The following is an 18,249-nucleotide window of genomic DNA, read 5'->3' as shown; positions in this document are numbered from 1 at the left end:
TATCTAAAAATATACATGTTACTGTTTAAAGGTTATAAAAGCATTTTCTTTATCAATATTTTCCTTTTCAGATTATTTTAAAGTAAAAGCAAACCAAAAGAAACGTAGTAAAACCAGAAGGAAAGCACAATTTTTTCACACCTGTTAAATAATCTAGCCCCTCCAGCAGTTTCTTTTCTCTGGAAAAATCTAAAGCAAAGTTTTCAAAGGCATCATTAAAATTGATGTCTGGAATCAGAACTTGAGAAGATGCAGTTGCCATAGCGACCCTGGAAGAGAGAAAAGTACATCAATATACATCAAAATGGGTTTGCAACCTTTATCCAGTGTTTGAATTCTGGTTTAACAAGGTGAAAATAAATGACTGATAGGGTTTGATTCATTAAGGGAAAAATATCATATCTGTGCTTTTCCATTGGAAACCACTTAAATGTTAATCATCAGGAACCAATTAAGGGTTATACCATATTTATTCACATATGTTCACCCCTCAAACACACTCCCCCATTCAGTCTTAATTTGGAGAAGTAAATACAGGATTTTTTCCCCTCTGCATCATTTTTCCATCTGGCAGGCAGCATCAAAACTAGACCTTCGAAGGCTTGGTAAGAGCAGTTTGAGAGAATTTTTTCTCCCCCTCTTTTTTTTCTTTTTTAAATGCTAATCATCCAGCCAGCACTGGAGCTTGGTTAAAACCTTCCCCTAAATACTATACTTTGATCTTTCATAACATTGACATTTAATTTTATTATTCTCTAATTGCATAATGCTAGGTTAGTCTTATCTCCCCAACTAATTCGAAGTGTCTCAAAAGCAGGACCCATAATTTTGTACCTCCTATAATCTTCCATGGTCCCTGACACAGCATTGGACACATAGAGAATAAATAATTGTTCAATGACTAACTGAATAACTAACAACAACACGAATGCTAACCTTTATTGAGCATTTAGCATATATAAGACATCATGCGCACCCTTTGCATACATTATTTAAGTTACTCTCTACCAGAACCCTGTGTAGCAACTGTTATTTCCATTTTGTAAATGAGACACAGAAAGGTTAAGTAACTTGCTCAAGGTCGTACAAGGGTCAGAAAAAAAGAAATAGAGCTGAACCCATGTTCATTGGATCCTAAACTCTATACCCCTGACCATTTAGATAGTGACTTTATTTTTCGAAAAGGTATATTTTTACGTACTTTAGCAATTCTAAACCACTGTGTTCTACATCAGAATTATCTCTGAGCTTCGATCAAAACATACATGTCTAGGCCCTGTGCCAGGCTTGAGTTGGAGCCAGTGAAGATCCTTGCGCATGCAAATAACAGAAAGGAAAGAAACATTAACTGGGCAATAATATGCATGCTGGAGAAGAGGGAAGAGGCACTGAATGCAGGAAGAACAGAGAGGAAACTTGTATGTGAACCAGTTGTAAGGGGATGAGGAGTTAAATAAATACATATCCCCTGCTACACATCTACCAACAGTAGCTTTGGGCTGTTTCTGAAAACAGAGATGTTTCAAGAATTAATTTTAGTATTTCTGTAGTATCCGTTGTGGCTTCTCCTTTTTCATTTCTGATTTTGTTTATTTGGGTTTGTTCTCTCCTCTTCTTGGTGAGTCTAGCCAGAGGTTTGTCCATTTTGTTTACCTTTTCAAAGAACCAGTTCTTGGTTTTATTGATTTGTTTCTATTGTTTTTTGAATCTCTATTTTATTGATTTCCCCTGGGAACTATGTGTAGTCACTTATGATGGAGCACGATCATGTGAGAAAAAAACAATGTATATATGTATGTGTAACTGGGTCACCATGCTGGACAGTGGGAAAAAAAAATAATGTACTGGAGAAATTAAAAAAAAGAATTAATTTTAGGCCAGGATAAACAAATGAATGACTAATACAATGAGAGCCACTGAAGCATTTTAGGTAGAGGAGTGATGTGCTCAAATTTATGTTTCAAGACCAATACTCCAGCAGCAGTAGACAGACTGCAAGGCGTCAAAACTGGAGGCAGATCAGATTTTAAGGTGTCTGGGAATGAGGAGAAGGTAAAGGTGTGACAGGAGTGTAGACAAATAAAACAGAAAGTTAATTCACAAAACATGAAAATAAATAACCAATAAATATGACAAAGCCCAATTACATGAAAAACTTAAAAAAAACGTAAATTAAAATGAGGTAGTATTTAAGATTATACATAATGACTTTGTAGGAGCTTTTATACCTGTATTAAATAATGCCTACATATTTTTATTGGGACTGAAAATGAATCAAATTTTGGAGGCCAAATTTAGCATTAAATGTCAAAAAAGGAGTTCCCTGGTGGCACAGTGGGTTAAGGATCTGGCATTGTCACTGCTGTGGTGCAGGTTTGATCTCTGGAACTTTCACATGCCTCGGGCCCAGCCAAAAAGAAAAAAAAAAATCAAAACAACTTAAAATGTAAATATTCTTTGACATCACGGTTCTACTTCAAGAATTTTTTTGATCCGTGATTGTGTTCATTCTTAAGCCTAATGATCCCATAATTTACAAAATTTGTGCTGATGGCTTATCTCCTCCACTTTAACACTTCTAACGAGGTGGTAAAAGCACCATTACCAATCACACATATACAGTAGTTCTACAGTTGTATGTGTTTTTGCATAGCTGTCTAAAAGACAATCCCGAATTATAACTTGGTCTGACTTAGTAAAAAATTCACAAGCTAAGTTTGCTTCTGTATCGTATGCTGAACTGCAAAAACAGCTGACCTTATAGATTATGAAATGTGAGAATTGTTAAATATCTTTATTTGGCATTATATATAAACGATACTAAAATGCCTTTCATTAAGTAAAAGGCAACATTTTAGATACAGAGAATTGCAATTAAATAAGCACAGTTAAGATCAAAAAGAGAAAGTAGACATTGTCAGCTTATCTTCAGTCTTGGCCTTAACAGAACACAACTGGAAGCACACACGAGTCTTGCTCTAATCTATGGGACAGTAAAGAGATCTCCTCAGTAGTTAGATATATTAAAATATAGTAATATATCCAGTTATATAAATCTAAATATAAACTCAATCTCCTATAGGTTTTGAGATGGTAGTCACCATCTCTGTGAAAAACTGAATTTTTAAAAAAAATTTTATTGGGGTATAGTTGATTTACAACATGTTATTCTCAGATGTACAGCAGGGTGAATCAGTCACACATACACATATATCCATTCAAAGGGTGAACACTATTAATCAAGTCCAATCATATCTTTAGAGGGGAAAACAAGGATTGTACTTGCAGAAATGGAACTACTATCAAAAATCATAAAGCTGATCATATTCATTGAGCCACAAGCTTATCTTATGTAAGCCATGACTGTCCAAAGGAAATATTCTATCAGCCATTCGTGATCTGAATTCTCGTGTATGAGATCAACTTAAATATGGTACACATAAAAAAGTCATGAGCCATGAGCTACTTCTGTTCTGCATTAAATAAGGCAGTGGCCAACTATTAACTCATTAGTAGCTTTTTTGAGTTAAGCTATCAAGTCTGCCTTTTCTCCCTTCTTAATGCCAGCAAAGAGCATTTCTGTCCCAGGGAAGTACTTCCTGGGATACTCCAAATACTCTATCAGCATCTCCTCTCCCCAGGTGATGGCTTTTGTTCTTGTTGGCATCTGTGCAAGAGAATCCAGGGGTCTCACCTGTATTTTACCCAAACAGACCACAGAGATTTGGCCCAGTCTCATGTTTGCCTCTCTGTTCCATGGTAAGGATCTGGGAAAACTTAGAACAAAAATCTTCTTGTCCTTTTTTTAAAAAAAAAATTTTTTTGTCTTTTTCTAGGGCCGCACCCACGGCATATGGAGATTCCCAGGCTAGGGGTCTAATCAAAGCTGTAGCTGCTGGCTCATGCCAGAGCCACAGCAACACGGGACCTGAGCCACATCCACCTACACCACAGCTCATGGCAATGCTGGATCCTTAACCCACTGAGCAAGCCCAGGGATCGAACCCATAACCTCATGGTTCCCAGTCGGATTCGTTAACCACTGAGCCACGACGGGAACTCCCTTCTTGTCCTTTTTAGCATCGCTCATTTTAAAATAATTCCTTCATTACACGCTACACAGAGGCTCCCACCTGTAAATCAGATGTCCTGCTAAGTACTTCATAATTTTTTTTACTAAAGAAATAACCAAGATGTATGCAAAGACACAACTACAAAGGCACTCGACACACCATATGTAAACTAATTGTCTAACAATGGGGACTGAGCTGAGTAATGTATTGTGCATCAAAAGATTAAACAAGATAAGACCACTGGAAATCAGGTTGTAAAAAAAATATCTAATGAGAGAGGAAAGTTTGTGATATATTGCTATGTTTCCAACATAGGGTAAAATGTAGTATATACAGCATGACCTTATTCTGTGATAGATCTTTATCTATATATCTATATCTATATATGGGTACTATACTCCCAAATGGTAGCAGTGGCTAGAAGGTTAAGGATGAGATTAAAATGACATTGAAGTACATGTAAGTCTGTGTGTGTGTGTCTGTGTGTGTGTGTGTGTGTGTCTGTGTGTGTGTGAGAGAGAGAGAGTATGTGTTTCTATGTTTAAGCTAAACACATCCACTATCTCTCAAGGCTCTGATCTCTATTAGGGATAATATAATAAATGTCATTTGCAAGGTGGCAGGAATAACTCTCCCAGTTAAAATTTCATTTTAATTCAAGTCTTGGTTCTTGATACACTACCATGAATAATGGTGGGGAAGAATGTCAGACCCTCTGAGAAACCAGTAAGAAAGATATTTCAGTTGGGTAGATGATTCTTAAGCCATACCATGTAATTAGCCATCTATTCCACCAACCCCATAGGCCATAACCTGAGCTCATGAAAAGAAGATTTAGAGAGTTGGGAATCATCAACAGCTAGATAGTTTAAAAAAAAAAAAAAAAACCCAGCTGCATGGTAACTGAAGCCCTAGGAAGTTTAAGTTTGCAACAGGGAGAAAGTGTAGTGAGAAAAGAGAACAGCTTAAGACAGAATCATGGGGAAAAATATCATTAAAGGAATGGGTCAAGGAAGAGTTGCTGCTAAAGGAAAATGAAACCAGATAGGTAGGAAGAAAACTAGGAGTGTTCTCAAGCTAAAGGCAGAGAAATTTCAAGTTAAAATGGTCAGTAGGGACAAATGCTACTGAGAGACCAAGTAAGATGAGACAGTGTGATGAAACAAAGGAAGGTCTATTATATTTAGCCACAAGGTATTCATTTGGTGACCTTGGGAATAACACTTTCAATAGTGTCCTAGTGGCAGATTGCAAAAAGTTGCAGAGTGAGTGGGTATGATTACATACAGTGGTTTAAATATATGTTTTATCTCTGTTCGCATGAAATCCTGCTGAAATGACAGTCAAAAAAAAACAAAAAACAAACAAACATCATAAACCCACAAAGAGAATGGAAAAAGAGATGCCAGCAAGTAAGAGATTGCCAACAAATGTTTGGAAACTAGAAAGGGATGGAGAGTTCCTGTCATGGCTCAGCAGTTAACAAACCTGATTAGTATCCAGGAGGATGTGGATTTGATCCCCGGCCTCACTCAGTGGGTTAAGGATCCAGTATTGAGGTAAGCTGTGGTGCAGGTCACAGAGGCTGCTCAGATCAGGCATTGCTGTGGCTGTGGTGTAGGCCGGCAGCTACAGCTCCGATTCGACCCCTAGCTTGGGAATCTCCATATGCTTCACGGGCGGCCCTAAAAAGACAAAAAAAAAAAAAAAAAAAAAAAGAAAAAGAAAAAGAAAAAAGAAAAGAAAAGGATGGATGAGTGGTAGCCAACAATAGAGCAGAGAAAGCTGGATCAGGAAGCCAACAACATCAAGCTGATCTGGTGCCATAGACAGTTGAAAAGTTTGCATGAGGAACTGAAAGACTGCCAGATCCTTTCTCATGCTGATGCCATACTAAAAGCAGTCTTAAAACCCTTTCCCCGCTTGGCTCCTGGAATAGTGGCAGCCAGACTTATAACCCTTCATCCCCTTCCAGAAACAAGAGACTGGTGGATTCTTTCTGGGGTGACTGACCCAAGAGAAAAACACCTACAGAAATGACACTTGGGGTCCACTCAATAAAAATCTGGCATTTTGCCTTATAATCCTATAGCAAAGTTCACCAAGCAGCAAACTGTTCCCACCCCCTCATATCTTCCAGTCACCTTTTAGTGTTTAAATTCAAAAAGGCAGCGAAAAATTCCCCAAACACTTAGGTAAAGACAGAAACTAAAACAAACTAACAGAGCAAAGAAACATGGAGGAAACCAAGACAGTGCAGTTTAGAAAAAAAAAAAACTTTAAAAATAATCATTAATGTCATCAGGAAGATAAACACATAGTTTGTGTACATAAAGCAGGGACAGAATACTAAAAAAAGAAGCAAAGATCAAGAAAGAGCTCTTCTAAATAAAAATATGAATGCTTAAATTAAAATTTTAAAAGAAGGATTGGACGAAAAATTAAGGAAACAGAACACAAGACAAAATCATGGAAAATAGGAGACAAAAGATTTTTTTTTAATTAGAGGGAAAATCCAGTATGTCCAAAATCTAGCTAATTAGAGTCCCAGAAAGAGAGAAAAGGGGAGGAAATAATTAGCAAATTATAAATAATTTCCTAGAACTAGAAGTCTTCAGATTGGTAAGACTCAGTTCCCAACAAAAATGAATGATAAAAGACCCATACCAAGGCATATTTTGGTGACATTTCAGAATAAGTAGATTAACTATAAGACTTTCAAAGTTTCACATTTTGTAGTTCCTAGTGTGGCTCAGCAGGTTAAAGAAAGACTCAACATAGTCTCTGTGAGGATGCAGTTTCAATACTGGCCTCACTCATGGGTTAAGGATCTGGTGTTGCTGCAAGCTGCAGTGTAGGTCGCAGGTGTGGCTCAGATCTGGTGTTGCTGTGGTGTAGGCCTCAGTTGCAGCTCTGATTCGACCCCTAGCCCAGGAACTTCCAGCTGTAAAAAGAAAAAAAATGCTTTAGATTTTTTTTTCTTTTTTTTTTTCTGCCACACCCATAGCATATGCAAGTTCCCTGGCCAAGGGTCAAATCTGAACCACAGCTATGACCTATGCCACGGCAACTCCAGATCCTTAACCCACTACTCCAGGCCAGGGATGGAACGTGCACCATCACAGAGACATCTTTGGATACTTAACCTGTTGCCCCACACTGGGAACTCCAAAGCTTCAGATTTTTAAAATACAGGTCACATTCAAAAGATCAGGAATCAAAATAGCAACACAACATGGAAGTTAGGAGATAAGAGAGCCATGCCTACAAAGTTATAAGGAAAATTTATTTCCAACCTATCAAATTAGAAAATAAAATTTTAAATATTCTTTAAACAAAAAATTCTCAAAAATTTATGTCCCTTGTACTTTTTCTTAGGAACCTAATAGGAAAATTTGTTCCAGCAAAATTAATGGATTAAAATGGTACATGAAGGGAAAAATCAGGTGGAACCCAATAGAGTCCCTAATTAAGAACAAAGGGCTGAAAACCCAAGAAACTAAGTAGATTGGAGTTCACAAGGCAGAGTACTGCAGAGGAGAAAGCTGCAGAGAGGATTCTAAAGACCTTCAGAGGGTTCACCTTTACTATCCAACAAAATACTGATCAACACATGCATGTGAGGAAATTGTCCAATGCCAGAGAAAGAGCCACCCAAAAAGATTAGAGGGAACAAATTGTAATGCTCACAGGGGACCAGGAATAGTGTCTGTTCCCACCAGCTCAACCAGAAAATCTCATGATTCATGGGGCACTCTGTAGAGGGTCTTGCCTCAGAAGTGAGGAAAAATTTCCCTTGGACTAAACACTGCTCCGGTTCCACCTAACAAATCTTAAAAGCAAGACCTGAAAGAAACAAGATATTTTCAAGTAACTTAACTGTGTTCCAGAACAAAGTTTAGAAATATTTATAGGAATACAAAATACACAGCACCCAAGAAGACAAAATTCACAATGTCTGGCATCCAATACCAGATGTGCAAAGAGGAAGAAAATAAAACCCATAATGAGGAGAAAAAAGCAACTAGTGGAACTGACCCAGAACTGACACAGGTATTAGAAGTAGACATTAAAGCAATTATTGTAACTGTATTCCATATGTTCAAAAAGCTAGAGAAAGGCTAAGTGTGTTAGATATATATATGGAAGATATAAAAAGACCTAAATTGAATTTCTAGAGGTGAAAACTACAATATCTGAGATGAAACTAGAGCAGCTAATGGCAGACTAGGCATTATAGAAGAAAAGGTTAGTAAGCTTGAAACATATCATTTGAAACCATCAGAATGAAACACACAGAGAAAAAAAGGCTAAAAAAAATGAACAGGGCATTAGTGAGCTCAGGACAACTTCAAGCAGCCTAATATACATATAACTGGAGTCCGTGTAAGAGCAGAAGGAGGTGGCATAAAAATATTTGAATAAATAATGCATAAAATTTTACCAAATTCACAGAAGCCAACTGTTAATACCTAAAATTGATAAAATAGCAACATAAGGATATTATTTAGAAACATAAAGCTCTTGCCAATAGAAGCACCTAATAGAACTGAAATTGCTTGTCTTGGTTGTAAACATGCAAACTATAGTGCTAGACTCTATAGATCTGAATCCTGCCTCTGCCCCTAAACTAGTTGGTTGGCCCTAGAGGAGCCACATCACCTCTATGAGCCTCATTCTCTCTTTTGCAAAATGGGAATAATAATAGTGTCTATCTCATAAGGTTTTGTGCTGGTTAAGCGAGTTAATACTTATAAAGGCTTAAAATAATGTCCAACACAAAGTAAATGCCCAGTATTATTATTATTATTATTATTATTATTATTATTATTATTATTAGAGAGCTGAAATTGGGGATGAGAAGAGATTGCTATTTCTTGCTGTATTCTATTAACAACTTTTGATGAGCGAGGTACAAGTATTACCTTAACATATAAATAAATTTTAAATGTTTAAGAAGAGTAAATTAGAGGTAAAGATATGAAAATTCTTTCAGGAAGTTTGCTGTGAAGGGAAGGAGAGATGGCAATAGCTAGAGCATAAGGTAGTAGAAAGTTGTATACATTTTTTTTTTTTTAGATAGGAGAGATACAAAAGTGGATGCGAGGTCAACTTGAGATGGGGCAAGACTGAAGCTATGGAAAAAAGAAGGTATGTGGCCAAAGCACAAATGAGGGGACATGTCTTCCATTTAACCAGAAGGAAAAGGAAAGTAATGGATGTCAGTATTCCAGCAGTTTGGTATAAGAAATTGAAGAATTTATCATTTCATATTTACCACTTTTTCTGTAAGATAGGATGTAAAGTCACCTGCTGAGTATGAACAGGAAGATAGCAGGGTTGGAATTTTGAGTTGAGTACAGAAAATTTTTTTCTTGTCTTTTTAGGGCTGCACCTGTGGCATATGGAGGGTCCCAGGCTAGGAGTCGAATCAGAGCTGTAGCTGCTGGCCTACACCACAGTCACAGCCACAGCCATGCCAGATCTGAGCCCTGTCTGTAACCTACACCACAGTTCATGGCAACACCAGATCCTTAACCCACTGAGCAAGGCCTGGGATTGAACCTGTGTCCTCATGGATGCTAGTCAGATTTGTTTCCACTGAGCCACAATGGGAACTCCGAGCACAGAAAATTCGAAATAGACTTTATGGAGAAAAAAGAAAGCTGACCAAAGCAATTTCCAGTCAGTACTGAGGGCCCAGGTGAGATTAGAAAACACAAATTTATGGTGCAATAGTACCAGCATCTTTGGTTACATGATGTTCTCCAGCAAGGTTCTGCAACTCAACTATAGGCATGGAAAAGGTGGGAACAGACGGGCTGATTCAGGCTTGGGATCTTATTTGGTTGGTGTGATACAAAGACAGCGGGACAGGAGTTCCCATCGTGGCTCAGTGGTTAACGAATCCGACTAGGAACCATGAGGTTGGGGGTTCGATCCCTGGTCTTGCTCAGTAGGTTCAGGATCCGGCGTTGTCGTGAGCTGTGGTGTGGGTTGCAGACGCGGCTCGGATCCCACGTTGCTGTGGCCCTGGCGTAGGCTGGGGGCTACAGCTCCGATTCGACCCCTAGCCTGGGCACCTCCATATGCCGCAGGAGCGGCCCAAGAATTGGCAAAAAAAAAAAAAAAAAAAAAGACAAGACAAAACAAAACAAAAGACAGTGGGACAATGGAACTGTGGATACTGAAACGAAAGTAGCTGAAGTGAGAAATCACAGACCCTAAATAGGCCAAAGGAAGAAACGAAGACAGTAGGTAGCAGTAGGTAGGTAGGTAGGTAGACAGTAGGTAGGAGTCAGGACTTAGGGGTTCTAATGAAGCCGAAGAATAAATGCACTGGAGAAAAACCAACAACTGTAAGTATAGAGGTTGTAATTAGAAAGCGGGATGTTTTAACTTATGATTTAAGTGTAATTTGGAGTGATGCTGAGGTTCAATATATAGGGCAAGGGAAGTGAGTGGGTGAAGTGTAGCAGAGGTGTGAGGGTCAGTAGAGGAGGAGACGGCAAGGAGACAGATGGCTAGAGGACCAGATGGGTCAGCCATGTGGATGCTGCTACCATGACCCAGAATGACGGCAGAAGCAATGGAAGGGATACTGTGAACCTGGAGCCAAAAAGTCTTCAGTGAATGAGAGCGCACTATAAGAAAGTCCAATCTGGTCTAATGAGCCCCTGCAGCCCCTGAAAACCTTGGCGACTCTACCGAACAAGTGATTCACTTTAGGTCTCGGATTCTTCACAAATGTTGTATAGATGGGCTTCTAAGGATCCATGAGTCCTCTGAAGTTGTATGCAAAATTCTATATGTATATCTATATCTAATATGCATTTTTCCTCCTTGGAAAGTGGGTTCATGCCTTCCATTAAATGCTCAAAGGGATGGCTGATGAAATAAAAGCCTAAGAGTTATTGCTCTCAAAGATTTATGTGAGGAAGAGCGAAATGGAAACGAGAGAAACTGCACGTGGACTTAGGAAGGGCACACACCTATCTGTGTGGCTGAAAGTTTCTCTGTCCCTCCACCAACGCCAGCACAGAAAGCTCCAGCCCTAAGTGGGCAGTGCAGAGCTACGGCATGGCTAGGGCACAGGGTTGGCCGGGCATTGGAAGAACTGGGAGGCCGCAGAGACAGGGAAAAGGACATCTTCCACACTGAGGCTTAGTAACTAGCCCGCTGGTAAAATCTTCAGGTGGCAGCTGCTACATACATGCCTGAACAGAAGTGAGTGACTTTAAGCGGGCCTCTTTTCATAAGAGCAGGCATGTCAAAACGAACCTAAGGAACTCACCTCTCAGCAATATTTTTTGCAGACTGGAGGAAACGTGCCTGGTCATTTTCTTTCAGGATGTGCTCGGCTTGGTTGATGAGGACTGTTGACCGTTCAAGACACTGGCGGCAATTAGCAACCTGCTGTGCCAACTTTCTTAGTTTCATAACCTTAAAGAATTAGCAAAAGAAAATGCGATAACATATCTAGGGCTTAATTAAAAACGATAAAACAACATGAAGGCGATCTGCTGCAGTGATTCTAAAAATAAGAGCTATTCATATTCCATGGTTCCTGTGCTAGCCACTCGCCTTCTCCCCTCCCCTCCATGTCTGCTTTGCCAACCCCCCTCCCACATACTTACCCTGCAACATACTCGGTCACACACTTTAGGTTACCTGCCTCTTCTTTTCATTGCTCACATTAATTTTTTGATTATAAAAACAATGAATGGCCATTATAGAAAATTTAGAAAATGAAAAGTATAAAAGAAACTTGAGGAGTTTTCTTGTGGCACAATGACGGGCATTTGGCAGTGTGCTGGCTAGGGTCACTGCTGTGGCCCAGGTCCCATCCCTGGCCCGGGAACTTCTGTATAGCGCAGGTATGGCAAAAAAAAAAAAAAAAAAAGGAACGAGGAGTTCCCTTCATGGATCAGTGGTTAATGAACCCGACTAGGATCCATGAGGATGCAGATTCCATCCCTGGCTTCATTCAGTGGATTAAGGATCCAGCATTGCCGTGAGCTATGGTGTAGGTTCAGACACGGCTTGGATCCTGCATTGCTGTGGCTGTGGCATAGGCTGGCAGCTGTAGCTCTGATTCAACCCCTAGCCTGGGAACTTCCCAATGTTGCAGGTGTGGCCCTAAAAAGCGAAAAGAAAAAAAGAAACCCTACCACCCAGAGATCACCACTGTTGACATTTTACTGTCAATACACTGTCATACACATTTAATATAAAGGACCTCTTTTTTTCTTTATGAATATCTACATTTCTATGTATTTATCTCGATAAGCATCTTCACACACACCTGTGCGTTCATAGGCCTGTGTTCTTGGAAACATCAATTCCTGTTAGTTGGAACCACCCAGCATGGCACAGAGTAATGGTTCTCACTCCAAGCTCTCCTAAGTTCCCACATTGTACATACAGCATGAGCTCTTAATTGCTACACTGACCAGCAGATCCATAAGCGTAAAACCACACAGAGGCATGGAGGCTCACACTTGACCTTCTTGACCATGATTCTTCAGATCCCATGCTAAAAGCCTGGAAGTCCTCTCTCTCTCTTTCATTGTTTATATCTAATCTGTTGACAATTCCCACCATTTCCTTGCTAGCGATGCCTGTCATGCTCTTCTCTTTCATTTGTGCTGCCACTTCCCTGGTTTAGGCCTTCATCAATTCATGCCAAGAATCATTTCTCATCACTTGCTTTCCTGACTTCAGTACCATCCCATTCTGACCTACCCTGTACACCTCTGCCCTATCCATGAGTCTTCTCCCGTCCTAAGAGACTCAAGTGGTTTTCCAGTGCTTTTCAGATTAAGGCCAAAGGCCTTATAACAGAATTCATGATCCTTCCATAATTCCGGCCCATATTTCTACCATTACATTTTTTTTCCTTTTTGTATACAACATATAGTAAAGCATCCATATCTGAAGTGTACAACTCAGTTTTTCACATATACATACACCCACGTAACTACCAACCGGGTCAAGATATAGAGCAGTTGCAACATTCTAGAAGTGCTAACGCTTTTATTGGATTCATTGCGCCAGGCCAAACATTGCTGCTTCTTTGCCTCCCTCCCTCAAACCTCATTTCTTCTCACGCTCATGATCCAAGTTCAAACTGGAGTCATTGGGATAAAGCTCTGACATTTGTAAAGTCACCTCGGCCTTGGCCTCACTGAAGTGCTGTGCTTTACCTTCGTCTCTTTGATTTTGACAGCAATCATTTGCTTCCTCTGCTGGATGATCTCTACCAATTCGTCACATTCTTCCATAAGTTTGGCCTCATGCATAGCAGTATTCACCTGCCAAGAAAGTCCACAGTATTACACAGTGATTTCTGCCTTCATCCCCTGCTGGCTCTCAAAGGTTCGGACTGACAGCTAAGCATGCATGACTTCTTCCATACCTCCCTCATAAGATCCACTCCTAGAAGAAGGGTAGAGATGATGATATTAATGATGCAAGGGCACTGAAGCACCACAGATAGGAGGCTCTCCAGTCTCTGGTAGATCATGATGGTTAATGGAAGGCTGGGCAGAAGGACAGATGAGATGGGGCCATGTTATTCCCACTGTACAATTCCCTTCCCTCCAGCACCCTGCCCTCCTGCTGTTCTTTTGGAAAGAGGGTAAGGAGACCAAAGTACATCAGGAAGAGACCACAGGCATAAGCATATTAAGATAACATTACAACAACAAATTTCTAACATCCTAACAAAATGGTGTTGCTTTCCTTTTTCCCCTCGAATTGTAAAATATATGAATGTAGAGCTATATCTTCACATTAAATATATGACTGTGCAGGAGTTCCCGTCATGGCTCAGTGGTTAATGAATCCGACTAGGAACCATGAGGTTGTGGGTTCAATCCCTGGCCTTGCTCAGTGGGTTCAGGATCCGGTGTTGCCATGAGCTGTGGTGTAGGCCGCAGATGCGGCTCCGATCCCACATTGCTGTGGCTCTGGAGTAGGCCGGTGGCTACAGCTCCGATTGGACCCCTAGCCTGGGAACCTCCATATGCTGCAGGAGCGGCCCAAGAAATGGCAAAAAGACAAAAAAAAAAAAAGAAAAAAAGAAAGAAAAAATATATGGCTGTGTAGAGTGTCCCATAGTTGTCATCATGGCTTCGTAGATATTTCTTACCTTGGGCTGTCCAGTATCTGAATACCTTTCCTATTGGGGGATATTGGCTACATCAAAACATCTTTACGGCAAAGTCAGGGTTGGGGTGGGAAAAAAAAGCCACACTTCTTCGCTGCCTTTCCAAGTACTGACTTCTTCTGCCCATCTCTACCACTGTTGACATTAGAGGATATGAAGCCCCCAGATGGGCTGAAACGAGAGCCGAGGATCTTTGGGCTGCCTAAGTGTAAAGGGAAAATGAACTTACATCTTGTAAGCACTTAATGTGCCCAGCACTTTATAGATAAATTATGTCATATAATTACCATAACCACTTTAAAACGTAGGAGCTAGTTTTATTTCCATTTCACAGCTGGGGAAACTGAGACTAAGAGAATTTCAGGGACTTGCTCAAGATGCCCCAGCTGGAAAGGGGTAAAGTCAGAATTCAAACCAAGAGGTTATCAAGTGAAACCCCTGGGCTGGCTAGGTGGACAGGCAAGATTCCGTCTCCTTTCAGCAGCACACAGAGCGGTCACGCATGGACGAGAAGTCATTCCAAGAGTCTATTCAAGGATCACTCGAGCAGAGCGCTAAAAAGTGGTCAGATGTGCTTCCTTAGCAAGGTAGGGCTGCATTTCCAACGGCTAGCCCTCGTCATGGGGCTCCTTTACATACTCCAAGCCCAGCAAAGGACCTGTCACTGGACACTGCTGCCTCTATGGTCTCTGCTGGTCAATTCCACAATTGCTGAAATAAAATACGCGTGCTGAATTTCAGCCTTGTTCGGTTTTTTATTTCCGCTTGCCAGGAGGGACATGTCACCGTGAGAGCTTCCATTTATCCTGAATGAAAAGTCCCACTCTGGCCATTTGCATTCTTCTCCCAGACTCCTTGCCCTCTCCCTACCTTGGATCTACCTTTCTAAGACAGATAACGTCACCCTCCCCAGGAACTGCCACTCATGTGAGAATAAGAGATGTATCTGGTGCTCCTGGGATGCAGGCTTAGAGTATTTGGAAACTTAAACTAGTTCTCACTTACAGTTTCTCTTTAAGACTGCTGATGGTGGGGTGCACAAGGATGTAGAGCCTTATTTCTTATAATTCAGCCCTTGGACTCACCTTGATATAACACTCACTATATGCCAGGCGCTGCCCTAATCACTTTATATAATAGCTCTTTTGGTCATCAAAACAACCCCATGAAGGAGGAACCATCAGCCCCACTTTACAGATAAGGCAACCTGAGCACGCAGAGATTAAGTGGCTTGCTCAAGGCCACACCCTAGGAAGCGGCAGAGGTGGGATTTGAACCCAGGGAGTCCAACTCTAAGCGTCCACACCTTTAACTATCACACTCTACCGCCTCTCTAGTCAAGTGTAACAAACTCTTGTCTTTGGTCTGTGACAACCGTCACCTCTTTTGCACTGTTCTTTTTTACGCTGTCCACTCATTCCCTTTATTCTTTTCAGACTACCTGTTGTTCCACTAGCAGGCCATATGCATCCATGTCTGTGCCTTTGCTCAAGACTCTCTTTGCACTTGGGAAGTCATTTCATCCTTTGTTTATTTAGCAAAGGTCTACTTATCTTTCCAAGCCTTGCTCAAAGATTGTCACTTCTGAAACTTTTTCTCACCTACTTGGATACAATGGAGTCCCTATTTATAATCTCATGGCACTTTATGTACAATTCAATTATACCCTTTACTACCTTACAGGAATTTATTAGTTTTTCTTCCCTGATCAAACATGAACGCTGGAGGCCAGGGGCTGTGTCTTATTTGACTATAGCTCCAGCACAGTGACTGGCATATGGTTAGTGTTCAGTAAATATTTGTTGCCTTGAACTGAAAGGGGAGCAGTATCTTGCTGCTTGCTAGACATGTCCACTTGGTTACTTAAACTCAGTTACAAGTTACCTTAAACTCAGTATGTCTAAAAAAATACTCCTGTTCCCATCATGGCTCAGTGGTTAACGAATCTGACTAGGAACCACGAGGTTGCAGGTTCAATCCCTGCCCTCGCTCAGTGGGTTAAGGATCCCATGTTGCCGTGAGCTGTGGTGTAGGTTGCAGACGCGGCTTGGATCTGGCATTGCTGTGGCTGTGGCGTAGGCCGGTGGCTACAGCTCTGGTTAGACCCCTAGCCTGGGAACGTCCATATGCCACGGGTGTGGCCCTAAAAGACAAAAAAAAAAAACTCCTTGTCTCCCCTCTAAATCCAGCTTCCACCCCTGATTTCCTCTATCATTACTGCACTCGCTCAAGTTCAGTTGCCTACATCACCCCCCCCCCACCCCGCATAAATTCATTGCAGTCCCAAAGTCCTGCCCTCCTTTTCTTTCCAATCTTACTAAAGTTCTTCCGGTAAGACAATGAGGCTCTGAGCAAGGAAATGATAAGTTGATGCCCTTATCACCCTCTTGGACTATTATTGTAAATGCTTCATTCATTCATCCCCCTACTACCTGGATCTTTCCTCTGCTACCCACCCTCATAATCCATCCTATACCCTGAAACCAGGAAAAAGCATCACCATCCTCATCATCAACCATGAATTGATCATCCCTTATGGGCAATGCATTAGGCTCAGGCCCTGCCCTCAATAAATGTGCAGTCCAGAAGGTTTTATTGTAAGGCCTTCAATTTAGTGGTTCCTTGGCCAACTTTCTGGGGGAAACCCACATACACAAAAAACAAACAAGTCAAGGTAGCATTAGTGAAATACCAGTGAGAGATGCAGACTATCATCTACAGAAATTGAAGGGAAAGATCACTCTCAGGGGGAAGTGAAGAAAAGATGCCTGAATGAAGAGGGACTTGAATTGAGCCTTGAAGATGGATAAGACTCGGATTTAAAAGGTTGAGGGGGGGGAGTTCCCTTCGTGGCTCAGCGGGAATGAATCTGACTAGCATCCATGAGGACGCAGGTTCGATCCTTGGCCTTTCTCAGTGGGTTGAGGATCCGGTGTTGCAGTGAGCTGTGGTGTAGGTCACAGGTGCAGCTCGGATCCTGTGTTGCTGTGGCTGTGGCGTAGGCCAGCGGCTACAGCTCTGATTAGGCCCATAGCCTGGGAACCTCCATATGCCTCGAGTACAGCCCTAAAAAGACGTGGAAAGAAGGAAAGAAGGAAAGAAGGGAAGGAAGGAAGGAAGGAAAGGAAGGAAGGAAGGGAGGGAGCTTTTGAGCCAAGCAAACAAGATTTAATCTTACCCTTTAGACAATACGGTATCTTTGAAAAACTTTATGGGGGGTAGAAAAAGGATAAGATGGTGGGAGAATGCCCCAAATTAATTTTTTTAAGAAGATGAACTGGCATTAATCTGGTAGGGGTTAATGGTAAGCACAGGGACAATTTTGGAGGCTATTGTGATGTGAACAGGGCCCAGCCAAGGAGAGTAATAGGAACTGAAATGAAAGGTCAAATATGAGAAGCACTCCCTTGCTTGAAAAATCTTCAATTAGACAGCAAGCTCCTTGAGGAAAGGTTTTGTGCCACTTTGTTTCTCCCGTTGTAAGAGGCACAATGCCTTAAACACACACACACACACCCCCACACACACACACCCACACACCACTTAGGAAACATTTGCTGATTGATTTAGCAAAGTGAAACATTCAAACATTTTGTAGAGAAAATGTAGATTGAAGTCAGGGAGCTTGGGTGGGGTTTGGACAGTTGCATCAGGCAAGATAAAACTGCCAGATGCAACTAGGAAAGCAGACAGTTGGCTGAAGAGGCAAAATCCCAACCTCAAGGTAAAGCAGTGACATTAAAATCTTTCCATGTCAAGAAACAGCCCAAAAGGGCAAGGTCTTTTAAGTGTTTTCTGAACGGGAAATACTCCAGGGAAAATCTGTCTGTATGATGTGAATAAAACATTTCAAATTGCTTGGAAGGCACTTGAAAACCCTGGTATTTTCCTTGTCTGCAGTTTCCTTTGAAAATACAATGAGGTTATTTCACTTGGTTGTTAACTCTCAGTTGAAACAACTGGGGTTATCTTGATAAGCATTCTTGGTTGGTTGGTTGATTGGTT

The 18,249-nt window shown here is 41.0% G+C and overlaps 1 protein-coding gene across 3 annotated transcripts in view; it reads right to left on the bottom strand.

The window, feature by feature from the left end:
• MID2 (midline 2) overlaps positions 1 to 18,249 on the bottom strand; it is a 100,153-nt gene that overhangs the window by 13,347 nt on the left and 68,557 nt on the right. For all 3 annotated transcript variants that reach the window (XM_047765038.1, XM_047765039.1, XM_047765040.1), the window contains exons 4-6: positions 13,280 to 13,387; positions 11,368 to 11,516; positions 142 to 269 (exon numbers count right to left, since the gene is read on the bottom strand). In XM_047765038.1, the coding sequence (XP_047620994.1) occupies positions 142 to 269; positions 11,368 to 11,516; positions 13,280 to 13,387 (385 nt within the window). The remainder of the gene's footprint in view (positions 1 to 141; positions 270 to 11,367; positions 11,517 to 13,279; positions 13,388 to 18,249) is intronic.

Source organism: Phacochoerus africanus, chromosome X (assembly GCF_016906955.1).
Source record: "Phacochoerus africanus isolate WHEZ1 chromosome X, ROS_Pafr_v1, whole genome shotgun sequence".
NCBI lineage: Eukaryota > Metazoa > Chordata > Mammalia > Artiodactyla > Suidae > Phacochoerus > Phacochoerus africanus.
Note: the sequence above shows the minus strand (reverse complement) of the source record. Positions and strands in the feature narration are given on the sequence as shown.